At 32.2% G+C, this 22317-nt stretch overlaps 1 protein-coding gene across 1 annotated transcript; it reads right to left on the bottom strand.

The window, feature by feature from the left end:
- Positions 1-230: 230 nt before the first annotated feature.
- On the bottom strand, positions 231-22312 carry LOC132739459 (ADP-ribosylation factor-like protein 6-interacting protein 1). The gene is made up of 6 exons (XM_060727178.1): positions 22197-22312; positions 13874-14019; positions 11330-11449; positions 10324-10441; positions 7692-7776; positions 231-6270 (listed from the first exon to the last, which is right to left on the bottom strand). Exons 1-6 carry the CDS (start codon positions 22272-22274, stop codon positions 6155-6157), a joined length of 663 nt encoding a protein of 220 aa, XP_060583161.1. The 5' UTR covers positions 22275-22312; the 3' UTR covers positions 231-6154.
- Positions 22313-22317: the final 5 nt, after the last annotated feature.

The raw sequence follows: 22317 nt of genomic DNA, 5'->3' as shown, positions 1-22317 counted from the left end.
CAATAATCAAGATTTTCCATTGTTGAAAATTCTTGATATTAAAGTAACCATTCTTTTGAGAAAAGAAAACAAAGATGATTTTGTTTCTTTTTTTGTTGACAAACAAGTATAAATTACAGTCTTGCCAAATGGACACATTTCAGACAATTATTTTTCATAGATACAAACTGATGTTATCATATTCATTGGTATTGCTTTAACAATATCCTTTAGAGAAAAAACGGGACACATTTGAATATTTAAAATCTTTATTGTATGACAAGTAATGAAACCTTACAGAGGTGGGAAAACAAATACAGTCTAACATCAAAAATAAAATCCTAATTCTATTATATTTGTTACTTTTTTACCTGATAACCTATCAAATTATTGTTTGTGTAGTAATTACATTGTACTCCTTAATGCTTCAATGCTTCTATGAAAATTTTCATTAACATAAATGTCTAAAAATGGTACATTTCTGCTGTTTTTCTCTAATATTGTCTTCTTGTTTTGAATTCAACACAATATATGTGTTTATTTTTACATTTTATACTTTCACAAGGTAATAATCAGTACAGAACCTTTTGGTCCTCTTATTTTTGCAAATGATATATTATTTTAAGTTTGTATGCAAGTCCAGAATCAAGATGCCTTCACAGATATAAAATAATAAACATTTGTACAAACATATATATCTGTTGCAAGAAACTATTGTTTGAATTAAAAAAAAAAGAATACTTCATAAATGCTTGTATGAAATAAAATATGGTAGTAAACTGCCTTAAAAGCAAACAGCGTATGCATGAAGTCATTGGCATATGGATAAAACCCTATGTAAAATGAAAGTATAATATTTTGTTCTAGAATATATTATTCTGTTTACATACATTATTCATATTTATCACATAAACCGCGGCGCAGGAGTGTAATAAAACCATTTAATAAAAACGATATAACACTAGACGATATTACACTAGTGTAATAACACTTTGATGTCACGTCATTTGCGCTATAAACATAGCGTTAAAGCGCGCTAATGTTAGTGTTACATTACAGGCGCGTCAAAAAAAGACTCTTGATAACAGTTTACCGTTCTTATTTTATATATGTGATAAATAGAATATTATATTCGTGCAGATTCAATACTAAATTTATTAAACTCGTTGAATAAAACAATATTATGCTCGCCAGAGGCTCGCATAATATCATTTTATTCAACTCGTTCAACAAATTAAGTATTTAACCTACACTCATTCAATATCCTCTATATATTAAATAACAGAGACATTCAATGTTACAACTTTTTTGAGAATCAAACATAAGATTATGGAAACAATTCAATTTTACTGTTGATAAATTTTATAAAATATTTCATAAGATATAACTATATACACTTTAAAGCTTTGATGCATCAACATAAATTGTTTAGTGGTTAACAGCAAAGATATAGAAAACAAAAACAACAGCAGACAGATTAAATAAGGAATAAATTTTAATAAAGCTAAAAAAAAAAGTAAAACACATTATATGAGAAATGAAGAAATTAATAAAATGCATTCAAATAAATAAAGTGTTAGTACTAACTATACCATATTGTGAAGAAATAAATCAACACAGAAATCCCACACTTTTACATAGTTAACAGTAAGAAAGTCATGATGGCCCTTTTGTTGCTCACCTGAATGCAACTCTGTTTATTTTACAATCACTCAAGAGCCAGCAAAGTCTGAATTTTTCTTTGTAACAAGTCATGTTATTGACTGGTTACGACATTAAATATGAAACAAATCTCAAATTATCAAAATGTCACTGTTAGAGTGTTAAATAGGTTTTCCTTTAGTAAGACATGGTGATAATTTTGACTCCAGATGATTCATATTCGAATTTGTCACAAACATCATTAAGACTGATAAAGTTTGATGAAAAACAAAACAAAACAGTGACCTACTGAGTTTTAGAAATTCAAATTTAGAATGACGAACAGCTGACTAATCCTAATAGATCACTGTTGAAAATTATTTGTAACTGTGAACGAAAAATTTACAGAGGAAATTCTTATAGATCTACATGAAGGTAAAATATTTACAGATGTGGTTGATAGCACATTTTTCACAATAAAATGACAAGTTATACCTTTACATTACAACAACAAATTATTAATAAGATTGTTACAATATTTTTATAATACAAAAGCAACATTTTCAAAATGGTCAAAATCTCAACATATTTTTGCCATACATGTTTATCCACTCTGAACAACAAAAATGTAAAAGAAATGTGGAGAAAACCATACAGATATAGCATTATTTAAATTTACTGCATACTACAGATTGGTGAGATTTAAATCATTAATACAGAAGATCAATACTGATTGAATACTTCAACCAAATTTACAATACAATGTACAAAATCTATTTCACGATAAATACATGTATTAACTGGTACATAGAAGGTAATGGTTTACAAACATTTCTCAACACACAAAAAGAATTATTTAAATTTTATACTAATACAACTGATTGAAATAAAACATATACACCTGAATGGCATGACATATATTACTAATATATGTAAAATGTTCCAAATATTTTCATACATCAATTGCTAGTAGTATAAATGAGTACAAACTTAATTTACAAACAGATATTTGTATATCATTATAATCTCTGCAGAGCAACACACTATGGGAGACAAATATTTTGGTTGATGCTTGGAGGTATTGTTATTCACAAGTAAAATTCTGTGTAAACTGGAAGTAATGAGCCAAGGTCAACTTGAGTTTGAAACACAGAAGGTCTTATCCTAAAGAATGACATGTCCCAAAATGAAGTAAATCCATTCATTTATAACAAAGTTTTAGCCAGTTACAGAAACAAGACATGCCCATGGCATAAGCAAAATACAGTGAAGACAAATTTTGATATTTTTATTTGACCTCTTGTGACCTTGACCTTCATTTTGCACTAGACAACTCAACTCACCATGGAGAACATTTGTTAAGTTATACTCACAAATGAATGATTTAATTTATTTGACCTTTGACCCTGTAATAGGACCTTGACCATTGCAACAGACACCCTTTATTTTACGCGCGAAACTCCACCTTACTATGGAGAACATTTGTCCAAAGCTATATTAAAATCCTGCCAAGCATGTAGAAGTTATGTTCCGGACACGGGTTTTGCGCCAACCCACCAAGTGTGACCTTGACCTTTGAGTGGCTGAAAATTTCAATACTTTGAGACCTTCAATGTCAATTATTAGTTAAATGATTTCATGAATCATGATGGTTTAGACTATTAAATAATATTCAAGAAGCATGTGACACTAAAACAAACAAATGTTAAAGCATAAACTCAATAAAACAACAAAAGTCTGATGAACTTTGGCACATAATTGAAGAATGATGGCAAAACATATATACAAACATGGCAAACATAAGTTATAATGAAATATGTAATGATACAAGACTAGAAATATGTCATCACGCCACGGATGCCCCCGCATGCAGCCAAAATTTCAGATGTTATAATATTTAGTTCCAAATTTGTTTGCACAAACTATTTTTTTCATTTTAAGTTCAAAGCCCTTAAAACTATTTAATGTCAACACAAACCATTTTTATACAAAGTTCAAGGCACTGAAACTATTCAGTTTTGACCTTTAGTAAATTGAATATTGCATATTTATAGCCAAAATAATGGCTACATACATTTCCACAAAAGTATGAGTGCTGAAGCTAAAAATTCAAACTTTTTCCAACATTCAAGAGAGATAACTTTGTCCAAAATCATTGAACCATGACCAAATTCAAACTTGAACTGCTTATTCCTAAGATGTATCTATATGTTAAATTTGAGTTGAATGTGTACAACCATTGGGGAGATAATGAACGGAAACTAAAAATTTCTGATTTTTTTCAAAGTTTAAGATAACTGTCAGCTATCATCAAACCATGACAAAATTCGAAATTGACCAACGCATTCTTATGACATATCCATATGTTAAATTTGAGTTGAATATGTACAACTGTTGGGGAGATAATGAATGGGAACTGAAAATTTCCTTTTTTTTCAAAGTTAAAGGGGCATAACTCTGCCAAAATCATCAAACCATGACCAAATTCGAACTTGACCTGCCCATTCCTTTGACATAACTATATGTCAAGTTTGAGTTGAATGTGTAATATCGTTGGGGAGATAATGAATGAAACTGAAAATTTCATACTATTTTCAAAGTGAAAGGGGCATAACTCTGCCAAAAATTATCGAACCATGACCAAATTCAAACTTGACCTGTATTTTCTCATGACATATCTATATGTCAAATTTGAGTTGAATGTGTGCAGCATTTACTAAGATAATGAACGGAAACTGATGATGACGGAATGACAGAATGACGGAACAGGGTAACACTATATGCTCCAGCCATTATATGGCGGGGGCATAATAAACAGCATTAAGAACAAGCAATTATCAAAGCATTGCAAGCAATACAAAAGTCCCCTACCAGATAGAACCCCACAAGAATATGTCAGCAACATTCTGAAGGGTTATGGCTATTCAATTATGCCATTGTGGAAGACATTAATGAACCTAAATCTTTTTTATCATACTAAAGACCTCAACCGACGAGTACAACACCAGCTAAAACTTAGATGTACAAACTAATATTTTTATGTAAAGGCTACTTATTTTTGAATTTGTACAACTTAATACTAGATTTATAGGATAAGACATGTTCTATCTCTTAATTCTTGTTGTATAGACCTCCCATGATGACAGATTTTCCCAATTATCTCTTGATAAAGTGTTTAATGAATGAAATTCGCTAAAATGTAAACATAGTAGTAAGATGGAGTGAACATGATGCTGAAAAACTCTTGGGGAGCGTCCAAATTTGTGGAATGATTAAAGACTAAAAGTGGGAGGAATTTCCATCATTACTCATGAAGGAAATATAATTCTTCACCATTAGACAAAAATACTGAACAGGCTTTAAGGTGCTCTATTATTTCATTTATTCCAGGACATTGAAAGAAAAGAAAAAGATGTGCATAATCTCTAGACTGCCATCTACCTATTCTTAAAGTTTCATAAAAATGTTTTCAGTACTTTTTACGTTATCACAGGATTCAGTTTTTGTGGACAGACGGACCGACGATTGGACAGACAGACAGACGAGGGTAAACCTTAAGTCCCCTCTGGTTAAACCGGTAGGATTGTAATTGATAAATGGATACATGGATGGAATGGTGGATTTTAATTAAAATTGTAATGCATTGCTAATATTCTAAACCAAAATTATTGAAAGGCACTATAAAATTGCAACACAAATAATGACAAAAGAATAATAATCAAGATTGCATTTGTGAAAAAAATGCTGCCACCGCAATATACAACATAAAATAGTAAGAACAGCAGTAGTTCATTTTTTTTGTTTTAGAAAAAATAGATTTAGAGAATTTGGAGGTCAGTTGTATATCAGGATGTAGGTCACTAGGTCAAATTTTTCTTTTCATAACATTAACCCAGGGCGGGAAAATATTGATGGCAGGACTATAATTAGAATCTTGGTAGAGGTCCACCAGACAATGCCTTATCCAAATATCTATGCTCTTGGCCTTGTGGTTCTTGAGAAGATTTTTAAATATCTTCTTATAATTTCTTTTGGTTGCCATGTCAACCAGATTTCTGCATAGAATGAAATTCTTTGAACAACTTTTGAAGCCTTTAAAGAATAATCCCGTTAAGTTTAGTTGAAAATGGACTAGTGGATTAGAAAAAGACTTTTTTAAGTTCACTTATCCACACATGCGCATGCACACACATGCACGCGCACACACACACACAGACAGAGGTGAATCACCATATGCTACTGCATCATAGATGCTGCAGTGGCATAAAAAAAACCTTGTTCTTTATAATCTATGTTATAATCCTTATATTCTATTGTGGGGACAGAAATGTAAGTATGTTTGGAAGGATTTTCTTCATGTATCTGGCACTGCAGTGGTTAATACTTCTCTGTCTGATTTTCTGCTTGAATAAATTATCTAAAGCCAACAATGACCATCACCAATCTTTTAAGCCCCCAAAAATACAAATGTATTGCACAATTAAAATTAGTTCAAAATGTCACAGGTGTGGTCGTATGGATCACCACCCCTGCTTTATTTTGTCTTCGATTTTCCAAGCACTGTTTTCTTAAATACAGCTCCAATTTTGTTCAGGTAACCTTGAATGACCTTCTGCCTTCTCATACCTGGCATCAGTAAGGTGAGATTCACTGGAAAAGAAAAAAATAAACATTATACCTTTCATGCTTTAAAAGGGTCAAACTTAGTTTTTTTTAACATGATTTGAATGGAAATAACTTTTCTAGATTAATTTGACTGAAAATAACTTTTCTAGATTGACATTCCATTTGATGAAGGTCTATACCAATTACTTGAATGCAAAATTCCAAATTGAACTTGACCTGGGCATTATTTTGATGTATCAATATGTCAAATTTGAGTTGAATGTGTACAGTTCTTTTGGAGAAAATGAACTAAAACTAAAGTTTCTTCAAGGGGCATAACTGTCAAAAATCATATAACCATGTCCAAATTCCAACTTTACCTACATTTACCTGTATATATTTTGTCAAATTTGAGTTGAATGCGTGCAACTGTTGCCAAGACAATGAACAGAAACTGATGATGACGGAATGACAGAACAAGGTTACACTATATGCCCTGGCCATTTTATGGCGAGCATAATTTTTTTTTCCAATGCCGATTACATATACAACTAGACTTGGTACTGATCATTCCTATAGTTTGGATGAAATTGCACCTGCAGTTTCTGAGTAGTTCAAAAAAAAAGTTTTGTGACAGAGACGGATGGACACAGACAGACAACGGAGAAAAAAAAATCAGTAAAAATCAAGCAAAATTAAGACATTTTACCTAGAAGGTCAAGGTCATTTATGAATAAAGGTCATATTTAGTCTGGTCTACTTAAAGGGATTGCCCTAAGGGTTGTTATGGCCAAAGATGAAGACAATACACAAAGAAATTAAAAAGTTATTATCAATGTTCAAGTTTTGGGGATGGCAAAAGCAATCATAGGAACCATGACTGTCACAATTTCTCTAAATTTTTACTTTGAAAAAAAGTAGAGCTAAAAAGAAAAATATGCAGGTTCTCCACTTTAATCATAATCATGAAAGTAACATGATAAGTACATTTGTGGCATACATCACTGATTATATTGTTTACCAGGTATGCTGTCTTTTTGCTATATAAGACTATGAAAAGTAGTAAAGAGAAGGATAGAGTCAATATCAACTAACAAAATGTATGTCAGTCCTGTGCCATGATTTGAACAACTTTTGTAGTTGACTTATAGGGGATGCTACATATGAGCTGTATGCCATGCAGTTTATGCAAAAGAAAAATTCTACAGATTCTGCTTTTGGTTGGCATGGAAATCAGTGTTTTTCTTGGAATGAAATCATTTGTACAGATTTGATAGAAGAACAGCCTCTGGCAAGTTCCATCATCATTGGCCAAAATATATCATTTGAGATGTAATTTGAAGAAAATAGGAAGAGACATTATATATGTCAGTTCAAATACTACAGATATTATGATAACAACAGAGGGCTTTGACATATAAATATGCAGTTCCACTTAATATTCTTTTAAGACAGCCTTGACTTACATATAAGGAAGGTAAGAAGAAGGTTGTCCATCTTGCTGCCAATCCATGCAAACAAAGTCAGGAAGCCCATAACCAGCAGGAAATACTAAAATAAACACAAAAATTACACACTGATAGTCTGATACATACATAATGATTCCAAATGATAATCCTGAAATATAAGTTATTCAAAGTACTTAATACTATTTATTTAAGTGAATATATCAATATAAATGCATAGATAATCAAAATTATTTTGAAATACAAAATAAAGCATGACACTGCTGTATGCCTAAAACATATGAAAGTATTAAGATAATCCATTTATTAATTACCAAGTTACAGTCAATTACAGCAAAAATCATTGAAAATTCAATAATTTAACCTTCAAGGTCAAGGTCATAAAAGAGTCAAGGTAAACTTGAGTTTAATATACATGAAGGACCTATCCAAAACAAGAGGGCCATGATGGCCCTAGATCACTCACCTGACTTATCAAACTCATCCAAACAATTACCTAGACAAGCATTCTGACCAAGTCTCATGACAGGTGAGTCAAAAATGTGACCACTACAGTGTTAACAAGGATTATCCATATTTGAGCAGTGCAACCTAGTTTTTTACCCAGGTGACACATATTCAAACTTGACCTAGAAATCATCAAAACAAACTTTCAGACGAATTTCCAGGATACTTGGATCAAAACAGTAGCAACTAGAGTGTTAACAAGATTTTTCTATTTTTTGCTCCGGTGACCTAGTTTCACATGCGATTTCTAACTCATCCAAGCAATTACCTAGACAAGCATCCTGACCAAAGTTGATGATAATTGATTCGAAAATGTGACCACTAGAATGTTAACAAGGTTTTTCCATATTTGGGCGGTGTGACCTAGTTTTTCATCCAAGATGACCCATGTTCGATCTTGACTTAGAAATCATCAAAACAAACTTTCAGACCAATTAACAGAATATTTGGATCACAACAGTAGCCACTAGTGTTAACATGATTTTTCTATTTTTAGCTCCTGTGACCTAGTTTTTCATCTGAGATGACCCATGTTCGATTTATTCCCAGCAATGACATAGACAAGTTTCCTGACCAAGTTTGATGACAATTGAGTCAAAATTGTGACCACTAGAGTGTTAACAAGGTTTTTCTGTTTTTAGCTCCTGTGACCTAGTTTTTCATCCGAGATGACCCATGTTCGAACTCATCCGAGCTATCACCTAGACAAGCATCTTGATCAAGTTTGATGATGATTGATGCAAAATTGTGACCTCTAGAGTGTTAACAAGGTTTTTCTATTTTTAGCTCCGGTGACCTAGTTCTTCATCCGAGATGACCCATGTTCAAACTCATCTGAGCTTTAACCTAGACAAGCATCTTGACCAAGTTTGATGATGACTGATGCAAAAATGTGACCTCTAGAGTGTTAACAAGGTTTTTCTATTTTTAGCTCCGGTGACCTACTTTTTCATCCGAGATGACCCATGTTCAAACTCATCCGAGCTATCACCTAGACAAGCATCTTGACCAAGTTTGATGCAAAAATGTGACCGCTAGAGTGTTAACAAGGTTTTTCTATTTTTAGCTCCGGTGACCTACTTTTTCATCCGAGATGACCCATGTTCGAACTCATCCGAGCTATCAACTAGATAAGCATCCTGACCAAGTTTGATGATGATTGTTGCAAAAATGTGACCGCTAGAGTGTTAACAAGGTTTTTCTATTTTTAGCTCCGGTGACCTACTTTTTCATCCGAGATGACCCATGTTCGAACTCATCCGAGCTATCACCTAGACAAACATCCTGACCAAGTTTGATGATGATTGAGGCAAAAATGTGACCTCTAGAGTGTTAACAAGGTTTTTCTATTTTTAGCTCTTGTGACCTAGTTTCTCATCCGAGATGACCCATGTTCGAACTCATCCGAGCTATCAACTAGATAAGCATCCTGACCAAGTTTGATGATGATTGAGGCAAAAATGCGACCGCTAGAGTGTTAACAACTAAATGTGGACGGACGACGGACAATCATCGATCCTAAAAGCTCACCCTGAGCATGCTCTGGTGAGCTAAAAAATGAAAATTTCAATAATTTGACCTTCACAGTCAAGGTCATATATGAGTGAAGGTCAATGACTGTTTGGTTAACCTGAAGGGCTATCATAAAAGATTATTATGCCCAAGTTTGAAGACAATCCATTTAAAAATAACAAAGTTATAGCCACTAATAGCAAAAAACAAGCAAAATTTGGACATTTGACCTTGAATGTCAAGGTCATTTATGGATTAAGGTCAAGGTTTGTCTGGTCTACTGAAAGGTCTTGTCCCAAGGGTTGTTGTGACCAAGTATGAAGACAATACACCAAAAATTTAAAAAGTTATGATCAAGGTACAAGTTTGTGGATGGCAACTCCAACATGACAGTAACAATACCTCTATTTTGACAGTATGATGACCCTGGTTACAAATGTGAAGGATGACTTTATGTATGACCCTCGTATGAATGTGAAGATTTGACAGTATAACCTTGGTACTAGATATGAAGAATAACAGTATGAAACTGTTTATCAAAATGTGAAGAATATGTATGGCCATTGTTAATAAATCTCTGAAAACCATCAATGTTTTCAAGAAAAAAACTTACAACTTTTGGTCGCTCATTTTTCAGCGTTACCATTGTATCTATTACATCTGAGATGTGATAACGAAAGTTGAGAATCCTGATACATATCTGTTCATATTGCTTCTCCTGCACACCAGTCCTGTCATAAATAACACAACATATAACATATTATTACCCCTAACTTGTTTTGTAATGTTAATTCCCAAAGATCACTGGGAGTTTATTCATACTGTTAATGTTAGTGTACCATGTGACTAAGAAATTTGTACTGTTATATGAAACAGTACTTTTTAACAGTAAAAAATCTGGTCACAATGTTTATTTTCTAAATGAATATAAAAATAAAATGGCCCGCATTTATTTTCTTGATTCAGCCTCTTCTTTTCAATTTCACCCACGATAGAGTGACACCCATAAAATTTAGTAAACGATGTTACAGTGAAAAAAGATTTTACTACATAGAACTTAAATCAGAAAACTGAATGTGGTCACTGATGCTAGGTAAGCAGGACATCTCTCAATATACACTGTATAGTCGGGCTTAAAATGACGTTCATAATCTCTGTACTGCCTCAATTTGCAACTGTATACATTCGGGCTTAAAAAAAAATGACGTTCATAATCTCTGTACCCTCTAAAATTTCAAGAACATAAAAATATTCATTTTTTTTGCTTTACAGGGATCATTTTGTTGACTACAAATCCGTATAACTCTATTTTTCTTTTTTCTTTTCACAATTTAGATGCCCCCCTACCCCTATCGGTTGTGTAAAAATGACTGATGAAGGCATAGACAGATGCACAGATGGACAGATGGAAAAACTAAAGTCCTCTTTGTTAACCAGTAGGGGACTTATAACAATATTTGTGTTAAGTATATGTTCTACGATATAACCGAGTTGTACCCACAGAAAAAGGTGTCTAAGTAAAAATTCTCAAAGGTCAATTTTTCACCATTACTTACAGCCTAATTTGAATGTTTAGTAGAGGATCAAGGCTGAGATATAAATACATGTAGATCACGTACCATTTACTGCGTCCCAGTACTGTAGGACCAACTAGGGGCACCAAGAAGTCTATGAGACTCAAACTCAGGCCAAGAATCGAGAATGTTGTAAGAACTGATGGTTCAAAATACCAGATCATTCTGAAAGTAATAAATACAGAATCATTTTAATGAACATGTTTTAATAATGTATTACAGAGAGGATATTAAATGAGTGTTGATTTAATAATAAATTTATCAAATGAGTCAAATAAAATCATATTATGCGAGTTCAATAAATTTAGTATTAAATCTTCATGAATATAATATTCTATTTATTACATGATATCTAAAATAAGAAACGTTTCAGGTAAAAGAGTCTTTTTTTAATGACGCGCCTACAGTGTAACACTTAACATAAGCAAAGTTTGAGGTACTGATACAAGTCTTGATGACTGCTAGACCTGCATATGCAACAATGAATTCATTAGAGACATATAATATTAAAAACAAGCAATTATCAAAGTATTACAAGCAAAACAAAAGTCCCCTACCACTTAGAACCCCTCAAGTATGTCAGCAACATTCTGAAGGGTCATGGCCATTCATTCATGCCATAGAGGAAAACATGAATGAACTTTTGAATTCTTACCTTGTCTGTATCATAGTAATGTGTAAAGTTTCTCTACCTGATAAGGATATTATATTTTTTTCACAGGTTGGGATAGTAGCCCGGCCCATAATTCTAGGGGGAAATTATACGAATATACGGTATATATGCAAAAGGGGAAGAAAAAACTTGATGTTAATTCAAATTTTGGAGAAAACTGCATGATTTTAAAGAATTCTTCTTCGGGGAAGCCGCACTTAAACAGCCCCTGCTATAGAAGGAAACAAGCTTGCATTTGTGAAACAAGATTGCATTTGTGAAAAAATGCTAAACCAACGCATTAAAACTATTCTTGAAATTTGATCAATCACACATTTACTGTGAAGCGTTGCGCTATGGAACACATTTCTCTTCCTGCCTCTTTGTTGTGCCCAACCACTCTTTTTTTTCAATTTCAGAATAATCACTTAGAAGTTTCAGCTGTCCCAGAGTCAAAACTGAGGACATATTACCACAGGGATGATTACATTGATCAGTGATTGATTCAATTACAATTACTTTCCAATTTATATTTTAACTGATTATGATTGATTACTCAGACTTGCCTCTGTAATCAATGAAATTACAAATACTTTAAGAGAGTAATTGATTGATAATTGATTACATTCGATGTATAACTGACGGTTAAGGGCCCATGAGATGTTGAGATATTGATCAGAAATCGTTTTACCTATAAGGTCATTGTGATCTTTACCTCTGACCCCTTGACCCCAAAAAATCCATTGAAGACATCTTCTGACCAAAAGCAATGCATTTGTGAAGTTTGAAGGTCAAGATCCATGGGTTGTTGAATTATTGATAATTGTCACAAGGTAATTGTGACCTTAACCTTTGACCCCCTGACCCAAAATCAATAGGGGTCATCTACTTGCGAGGACCAATGCACCTACAAAGTTTGAGGGACAATAGACCATGGGTTGTCAAGTTATTGATTGAAAACCATTTTAACTGTTTTGACCCCTTGGCCCCAAAATCAATAGGGGTCATCTACTAAACAAGAACAATGCACCTATGCAGTTTGAAGGCCAAGAGCCCATGGGTTGTGACTGAAGTTATTGAGCGGAAACAATATTTTCCTACAAGGTCAATAGGACCTTGACATTTGACACCTTTACCCCAAAATCAATAGCGATCATCTACAGGACACGACTAATGCACCTGTGAAATTTGAAGGTCAAACTCCCATGAGTTGTCATGTTATTATTTGAAAACCATTTTGACATTTGGGGTCAATTTGACCTTGACCTTTGACCTAAATACCCCAAAAACGATAGGGGGTATTTTCTGATCATGAAAAATTCCCATACCAAGTTTGAAGTTCCTAGGCCTAAGCGTTCTTTAGGTATTGATTGGAAACCATTTGGTCTACGGACCGACCGACAGACAAATGCAAATCAACATACCCCCACTTCTTTGAAGAGGAGCATAATGAATGAAAATTATTCAGAAATAGATCTTCTCTTCTTTATAAATATAATTAGGAACTCACAATTTTTACTGGCGTCAAAAGTTAAAGTGCCTCAAGTATGACGCTTAGCAGCAAAAGTCAGTAAAAATAACTTAAAAACACTACAAAAGTAGAAAATAAATAGAGCATTTGTTTGTTTTGCAAGTACATGAAAGTTCTGCATGTACATGAAATATCAAATTTTACTTTACTTGTGGACACCAGCTGATATATTTTCACTCATGAAAAAAATGCATCTGGTGTTCACTATCATGTTGCAACCTAACAAGTAAAACAAACAAATAGACTCCATATCAATATATCAATCATAAGCTGTTTATGTCTTACATACATCAAACAACAGGAATCTTATCAACATATTGCTTCCCAAAACAATATTACATATTTATGCACAAGAAGTTAACTCACTTTATATACAAGTGATAAAATAGAATGAATTAAAGCTTACAAGAAGAGAAAGGTGGTGAATGCGACAATAATGCCAGGGTAGACAGGTTTATCCCAGTTAAGTAGATTATTTAGAGGTAACAGCACCTCTCTCCATCCTTCCAGATCATGTTTCATCTGTGACAGTGGGTCTGTAGGCCGGGCAGGCTGAAATCAATTAACATATCAATTAATATTTACAATTCATTTGCTATTATTATAAAAGAAACAAACAAAAAGTAATTGTACATGGTTTATCAAAGGAGACAAGTTGAAACAATCAATTCTGTTTGTTATTTTGATTTGAAATTTTCATACACAGGCAATATGATAAATGCTGTAAAAGCATTCAACAACCAACTTAGTCTCAAGGGATAAAATATTCTACTGTTATTGATCAGTAGAATTATGAAACAAAGAACTTCAGGGCTTCAGATATTTTTTTTAGGGCAATAAGTATTTAGATAGAAATCATACAACCTTTCTTCAATTTCCAGGATATCTGGATCAAAGCAGTAGCCTCTAAAGTGGTAAAAAGGTTCAATATAATGACTGTATGACCTGCTTTTGACCCAATATGACCCATATTCAAACTTTACCTAAAAATCATCTTAACAACATTTTTGACAAATTTCCAGGATATCTGGACAATAACAATAGCCTCTAGAGTGTTAGTAAGGTTTTTTCCATATTTAGGCATTGTGACCTTTTAGTCTTTGACCCCAGATGACCCATAATCAAAATTGCCCTAAACCTTTCTGACCAATTTCAAGGATATTTGGACTGAAACAGCAGTCCCAAGAGAGTTTTTCCATATTTGTAAACCTATGACCCCCTCCAAGGTGGGGCCAGTTCTGACACTAGAGGCAAACTTTGAACAACTGTGTTAGAGGACATAATTAGATGATATCATTTACCAAATATCAAAGCTTTAAGCCTTATATTTTCAGAATTTTTTTTTTTTTAAGATTTTACTATATGAACATAATGAAAATCAATGACCCCCAAGAGAGGGGCGAATTTTAACCCTAAGGCTTTAATTTGAATAATCTTGGTAGAGATCCGCTACAAAATGTTTCATGCCAAATATCTAACCTCTAGTCTTTGTCAATTCAGTTTTTACTATATACATATAGGGAAAATCAATGACCTCCTGGGTCAATTTTGACCATACAATTCAAACAATTTATCATAATTTTTTATTAGATGATGGTAAACACAAAATATCTAAGCTCTATGCCTTGCACTTTTAGAGAAGATTTTTTAAGTATTTACTATATGTTCATAATGAAAATGAATGACCCCCGGGGTGGGGCCAATTTTAACCCTAAGACTATAATTTGAACAATCTTGGTAAATATCCACTACACTATTTTTCATGCCAAATATCAAACCTCTAGCCTTTGTCAATTCAGAGAGGATGATTTTTTTAAGTTTTTACTATACAGTGTATATATATACCGGTAATTAACTATAAGTAACTATAGTACAAGTCTACAATTTTTATATATTTGGGCTTTGTGACCTACTTTTGACCCCAAGTGACCCATATTCAAACTTTACCTACAAATCACCAAAACAACCTTTCTGACCAATTTCAAGGATATCTGGATCAAAACAGTAGCCTCCTAAGAGTGTTAACAAGGGTTTTTCCATATTTGGACTGGACCTAGTTTTTGACCCTAAGGTGACCTATAATCCAACCTGACCTAGAAATCATCAAAACAATCAAAATGAAAGTTAAAATTAGGGCATATAGGCGTAACAGTTTGGACACATACGGACTGACAAAGCAGCGGCTATATGCTCATCCTAAAACAGTTTGTTAAATGGGAAGAACCGTTCGCGCTTAATTTATTAGGCTACTTAGTCCTAAAAAGGATGTTCCTTTGCAATATTTTTACTTCTTATCAATGCAACATCAATGCTTATAAACCCATAGCAGATTTTAATTAATGAGCATGAATCTGAAAGAAAATTTGATAAACTTCTGAATAAAGCTTGATTTTTTTGAAAGACAATTGGCAATTTTTTTTATTCTTTATGTTGCTATGAGTTTATGAGCAAATTATTAGATGTTGGGCTTGATGATCATTAACTTTGAACAATCCCATAAAGTCTAATATATTGGACTATATATGCTTGGTTTCTATGATATCACTGGTTCTATGATATCATGGTAATTACATTTTCTGTGATTGCTAGTAAAAGCAACATACGATGATGCTAATATTTTTAAAACTGGCATATTAAATTCATTTTCATCTGTCAATAACTTTAATTTTGTCAATAATGAATGTATTTGTGGCAATATTCGAAGAAAATAATTATATAATCTTCATATTTGACTACTATTTTCCTACACCGTCAAAAAAAAAATGTTATAATCACATATAATGACATATCGTCTGTTCCTATTGTTTGAATTTTATAGCAAGTTAACTGTTAGAATTTTTAACAACTTAACTTGAAGATTTTGACCCATCTATCCTTCCATAGTTGGATTTTTGGGAATTATTGTGATACCATAGTAACCTCCTCTGAAACTGCCCAAAATGGCAGACATTCAAAATAGTTTACAAAATGACATATTAATTGGATCTTTTGAAATATTTCTTTGACAAACAGTTTCATAAGTTCACTTATTAAAAAGAAGAAAAATTTCATTCATGTTTGATATTTATATTTGAGTATTTTCCTGTAAACGTTAAGTACAGGTATGACTAAATAACGAATATGAATTAATATTCGTGAAAATGAAGAGAATACCGAATATGAATATTATTTTCATGAAATTTTGGCATTGGGTCAAATATTTACATTATAATTAACATATTCTTAAATGAATATTTGTTACTTGAAAAAATAAAGTATAAATAGTATTTAATAAGGGTTGTTTTTATATACATGTATACAGTATCAAAATAATGTTCATATGTGGTATTCTTGTCATATTCTGGTATCTTTCTGGTCACAATAATTTGCAACCAATGCATTAAATTTGTTTAATTTCATTCAATGACATGATGCAAGTAAATAAAAATAAATTTCTTTCTTTATGAAACTATTTCAGACAAATTCATTTATATCAATTTCATATTCCCAGCTACAAACATTAAAGCACAGACACTTGGGGTGACTTTTCCAGATTTAATCTAGAGAAAATCAAATCAGCTTCTAGATGCAATCAGAATAAACATTTATATATCACATTTTAATACAAAAATCACATTTAATTAAAATTGAAAGTGAATTTTAGTTCTGCCTTCTGACCAAGCAATACAAGAAGAGTTCCCGACGAACGTGCTTTCGACTACTCGAGCATTCTACAGTCATTTCAATCGTGTTAGCTGTCTGCAAGCACTCGTTTAAATGACATTTTATTTGTAATCAAACTATTACCAAGATGCACAGTGTGTTTTTTCCCTAATAAACAGGTGTAGGATTTCATGATATTTACAGAAGGTCTGTAAATTTTTGGACGATCCATAATTTTACAGATTTTCTTATCTGTAAATTTACAGACATTAAGTAAGAAAATAGAAAACCGCAGATTAAAATGAATAAGGTTACATATTATATGATTAAATGTAACAGTATGTTAAAATTCAGAACAATTTGATGACTCACAATTTTCACTTTTAACAAAAATTTCAAAATCCTCATACAAACTCTCCCCATTACCAGAATACCTTTGTAAATACAAACAATCAATAAAACAACTTGTCTTAAGCTGTGGATTTTATTGTAAAACTAAAAACAGCAAATTTTACACTGAATATCTGTAAATTTATAGATTGAAAAATCTTTAAATTTCTAGACTGTCTATAAAAGAGTCAACTCGTCCCTAATATGGTCAACTTGTCCCCTACTTTTGATCAACTATTATGTTAAAAATCAATGTCTTTAAATAGTTCTTTTGTGTTAAATCTTAATGAATGTAGCTAGATAAGGTTAAAATTAGTCTCTAGTTATCTTTTTAGAATGTTTACGGTAGTAATTTCCCTTAAAGGCCAAACCAAATCTTTTGTGGTGTCATGTGTTCAAGTTTGATTAAAATCGAATAATTTATAAAATAACGTCTTTTAACCTGCATTTTAATGTTCTTTATCTTAGCGCACATGCATAGCTTTGATGTAAAACTACAAAGACAGGTAAGTTTGCAAACATTCAATCAAGTACAACTTGAATGTTTAATTAATGAGTTTTAATGATAATTAAAACTAAAATTCTGTCCATCTCTTTGATTTTTACCGCAATTTATTTAGTTTCTCAATATACATAAAGCTTTTTTGGAAGAGTTTGTATTTTTTTCTACTTTTTAAATAAAAAAATCCGTACAATAATATTTGCAGTGAATAATAACTAATTGTAAACATTTAGCGATAAAATAATTACCAAAAATTCAATTACCATTTAATAATTAGTAAAGTTAATATCAAATTTCCATAAATAAATCTTTACATTGATCTCGAAGAGAAGCTGTAATAAACCGAGTTCAAGAATCTCTTGTATAATACAAGTCAACGTATTGAATGTATCAATTGTATTTAATCAATCTTTTTTCATACATTTGACCATACACCAACAAAAACAAATTCGATATTTGGAGAATAAAAAATTATAACAACCTTTGGCACGATTTTCACGTGATTTGTATAATTTCAATTTAAAGACATGCACTCTTTAAATATATAAATACGTATCTAACCACATTAAAGGCAAAGATCTATTCATGGTCGTTAATCCTATTATCAAATTACTAGGTGTTTAATTTGGTAACAAAGGGCACGTGTCATGATATATTTAATTAACAACTTCATTTAATAAATACAAAATGTTTATTGTTTTGTTAAATATAAAAGCCGAAAATATTGAATGATTTTAAACCGCCTTGTTTATTTACAATACAGTACAATACAATACAATAAAAATATATTTCACTTATCCATAGCCGTAAAAATGTCAAATTCAATAATTTTATATAAAGTTTTTAAAAGTCTACTGGTATCGAAGCAGTATCCGTCGGCTAGTAGTATCCGACAATACGGTTATTTTCGTTTACTGAAACTCTTCAAAATTGAAGGTGAGTTTTTTTTCAGAACAATATTATTCAAGGAAACGTTCGACAGAATTTCTTCAGTCTAAAATAAACATTAAACATAATCGTTCTCACCTTTATATTTTACAAGCAGGTGTGTTTACATTTTTCGCATGAGGGATTTCACGTGCTACTGTTGCGCATGCGCAAAGGATAACTCCATTAGGCACAAATTAAGACAAGTTTGCCCCCTTTGCCAGCGAATACAGACGACATTTCAAAAGTCGCTAATAATCATTCAAATTTCATAATAGTCAATAAATATAAGCTAGAGCTATGTGTTGTTGACATTTTTAATCAACAAATCTTGAAATAAAAGCAAAAATGACAGAAATGGGAAACCCGCGGCAATTTTCTTCTAACCAAGGGAGGCAACACTGTTTATTATAGTCTATATTCTAACAGTAGGTTGTTTCCCGTATAGAAGGCTATTTTTATTATGGGGCACCTTATGGGGTGTTTAGAATAATTTTACAGAATTTCTTTTATATATTTTCGTACTTGAAATTAATGTGTTATGGATTCATGAATGCAATAACACTCGTGGTACAAGCATACGATATGTCCGTGAAATGTAAAAAGTCTAGTTTTGACCAATGACCGTGATAAAAAATTTAATGATTAACAAGTTTTCTTTTTTTTCTTCTTTTTCTTTTCTTTTGTTTTATATTTATTTGTACAAATGTTCACATCAAAAATGTCTGTATTCAAATAGACATTAAAATACGTATCATACAGTTGTTTGACCGGTTCCGACACAGGTTTTCAACTTTCGCTGTCTGCATACAAATTAACAAATTGTTTCAAGACCAAATGTACTTGCTAGTAGATATTTGATTCCACTTCAAACCTTTTTTTCTAATAAGAACACCGCTTCATTTAATCTGATTGTTTTCACCAGTTCCGGAGGTTTACCAGTTCCGGTGCACATAACAAACCATTTGTAATATTACCAACACACCATTTGTAATATTACCTACAAAGAGTACAAGAATAAGTACAGACCTGCCTTTGAACAATCTTAATTTTATCATTAAATTGCGTATACACGGAAGTTTTACTAAACTTACATGGTTCAGTTATGGCCGAGGGGAGTTCAATACTACCAGAAAACGATGGCGATGTGTTTTGAAAAAAATAACATGAACTCAGACTCTGCGCTGTGTAAGATAAACTCTTGCGAACAAAATACAAGAACATTGCTGTAAATAAATTAGTTTGAACAAAATACAAACAATTGCTAAACGAAAGTGATTGACTTATAATGTACTGTTTGAACCACATACGATCGACCATTGATTAGCTTTAACCATCGTGTGAACATAATCTTCGTACTTCTGTTCTTGCACGTAATTTATGACAACTGTCCTTACCATATACGATCTTTAAAAGTCAACCTTTTACCCTGAATTAAGTTTATGGTGCACGATCGTTGTAAAAACTTATTTACATATGCCAAAATAATATTTACTAGTTGCAGATTTTAAACGGTGCAAAATACACCGGAAAACGCTTCTTGGAGCATCGCTGAACGAAAATTTGTTCTTCGGAGTATCCCCCCTCAAGCCCTAGGACCTGCCCAGTTGGCCGTACGTATCACAAAATCGTGACATGGTCAAGATAAAAAATAAGTTTTTGTTTTGCGATTGTGCTCGAACAATATTTATTCCAGTCCCATTAATTAGTGATAAATACTTTCTATAGATAATCTTATTATTTACTGTTTATTTTATCTGGGACAGAACGGTCCCAGATTTTATCCATAAAACAGATATGTTAACAACAATTTTTAGATCAAGTAATAACTGTTAACACTGACATAGAAATCGATATTTATTTGTTCTTTCTTCTGCATGTTATCTTATCATTTAGTTTTCAGAGGTTAAATGTATATTAATTACACTACACGTAGATGTGCTTTCCATAAATAAGAGCATAGCGTATCTCCTACTATTTTAAACAGTTAGCGCTTTTTAAATAAATGATTATGCTTTTACTTCAAAATATGTTTATCTCAACAAAGTTGTTGGCACACTTTTTTTACACACTCTTTCATAAATTCCATTATCAAATAACATTTTATTTCTGATGAGAACACATGGAAAAGTGTTCATTGACAGAAATCCTGTCATTAAAAATACATGCTTCGGAACTACATGTAGTTAAATAGGGTCTCCTAGTTTAAACAGGTATGAATATCTTTATGTTATATTTTTGCAAATATTTTTGGATGAAGTTGTAAGGCAGATAACAACTTTTCCTTCAATATATAAACTGTGTCCCTTAAATTTCTTTCAGTTTACATATAATATGTACAGTACCGATATACCAATACCAATAAGATTGGCGAGATGAAATTTAGCATTTTTGCCTAAATCAGACGTTAATTATAAATAAGAAGCCGAAATAGAATGATGATTTAATTATTTATTTGTTAATGTCAATAAACTACAAAACCAGTGAATATTTTCTATATTTTCTATATTTATTGTCGGTTACGTGAATGGCTCGCTTGATTGTTCGGAACCGGTCAGTGCGCCGGAACCGGTCTGATAATAATCTCGTTAAAAATCACTGCAGATGTCATATTAAGTCTACCAGGATTTCTGAATTGTTACGATTAAAACCCTAAATAAAGCAATATCATTTGTCTAAAGAGGCCTTCAAAAAGTCTTATTATAACAAAAACATTGATACCGATTTATAAACCCGCAAAATCAATGATTAAAAAAAAGTGTCGGAAACTGCTTCTGTAGCGAGGCAATTACGGCTAATTTACACGTCCCGTTGGAGCCCCATTTTTGATGCGCATGTCTTATTCAGGAATCCGGTTTTTATTTACAATAACAATGCATGACCTGTATTTAGTCATATCAAAAGTTTATTTAAATTGGAGACGTTGTTATTGAGAAATTTTTCAATAACCTCATATTTTTATGGGAAACTGCTTCGATACCAGTATAATAATTTATGAAATATATGAAAAACAATAATAATAAAATATAGGGGACGAGTTGACCACGGGACGAGTTGATCAAAAAGGTGACGAGTTGACCAGAAGACGAGTTGACCATGGGACGAGTTGACTCTGAATCGATAAAAGGGGCATAACTTTGTGAAAATCACTAAACTGAAGATATTCTGCATCACAGCTCATTAAATATCATTATTGTAGACCTACACACCAAAAGTGTACAAATATTGCCATTAGCATATCTAATAAATAAGGACACCACCACTGTACCTGGTTTTCATCAAGTAAACCTTGACTCTCCACCGAATTGGATTCCATTTTGGATTCTAAATGTTTCGCTCCTTGCATTTGGGTACATTTAACATATATTATAGTAAATGAGCCGGGAAAA

Source organism: Ruditapes philippinarum, unplaced genomic scaffold (genome assembly GCF_026571515.1).
Source record: "Ruditapes philippinarum isolate M1 unplaced genomic scaffold, ASM2657151v2 ctg4644_1_1_1_1, whole genome shotgun sequence".
Taxonomy (NCBI): Eukaryota; Metazoa; Mollusca; class Bivalvia; order Venerida; family Veneridae; genus Ruditapes; species Ruditapes philippinarum.
Note: the sequence above shows the minus strand (reverse complement) of the source record. Positions and strands in the feature narration are given on the sequence as shown.

What these genes read in the sequence shown, in the direction of transcription:
- LOC132739459 (XM_060727178.1), bottom strand. Translation starts at nt 22,274, where the DNA reads ATGCAAGGAGCGAAACATTTAGAATCCAAAATGGAATCCAATTCGGTG. An exon ending in GTTTACTTGATGAAAACCAG is followed by an intron (nt 14,020 to 22,196) that starts GTACAGTGGTGG and finishes AATTGATTTCAG; the next exon opens with CCTGCCCGGCCTACAGACCC. An exon ending in TTCACCACCTTTCTCTTCTT is followed by an intron (nt 11,450 to 13,873) that starts GTAAGCTTTAAT and finishes TATTACTTTCAG; the next exon opens with AATGATCTGGTATTTTGAAC.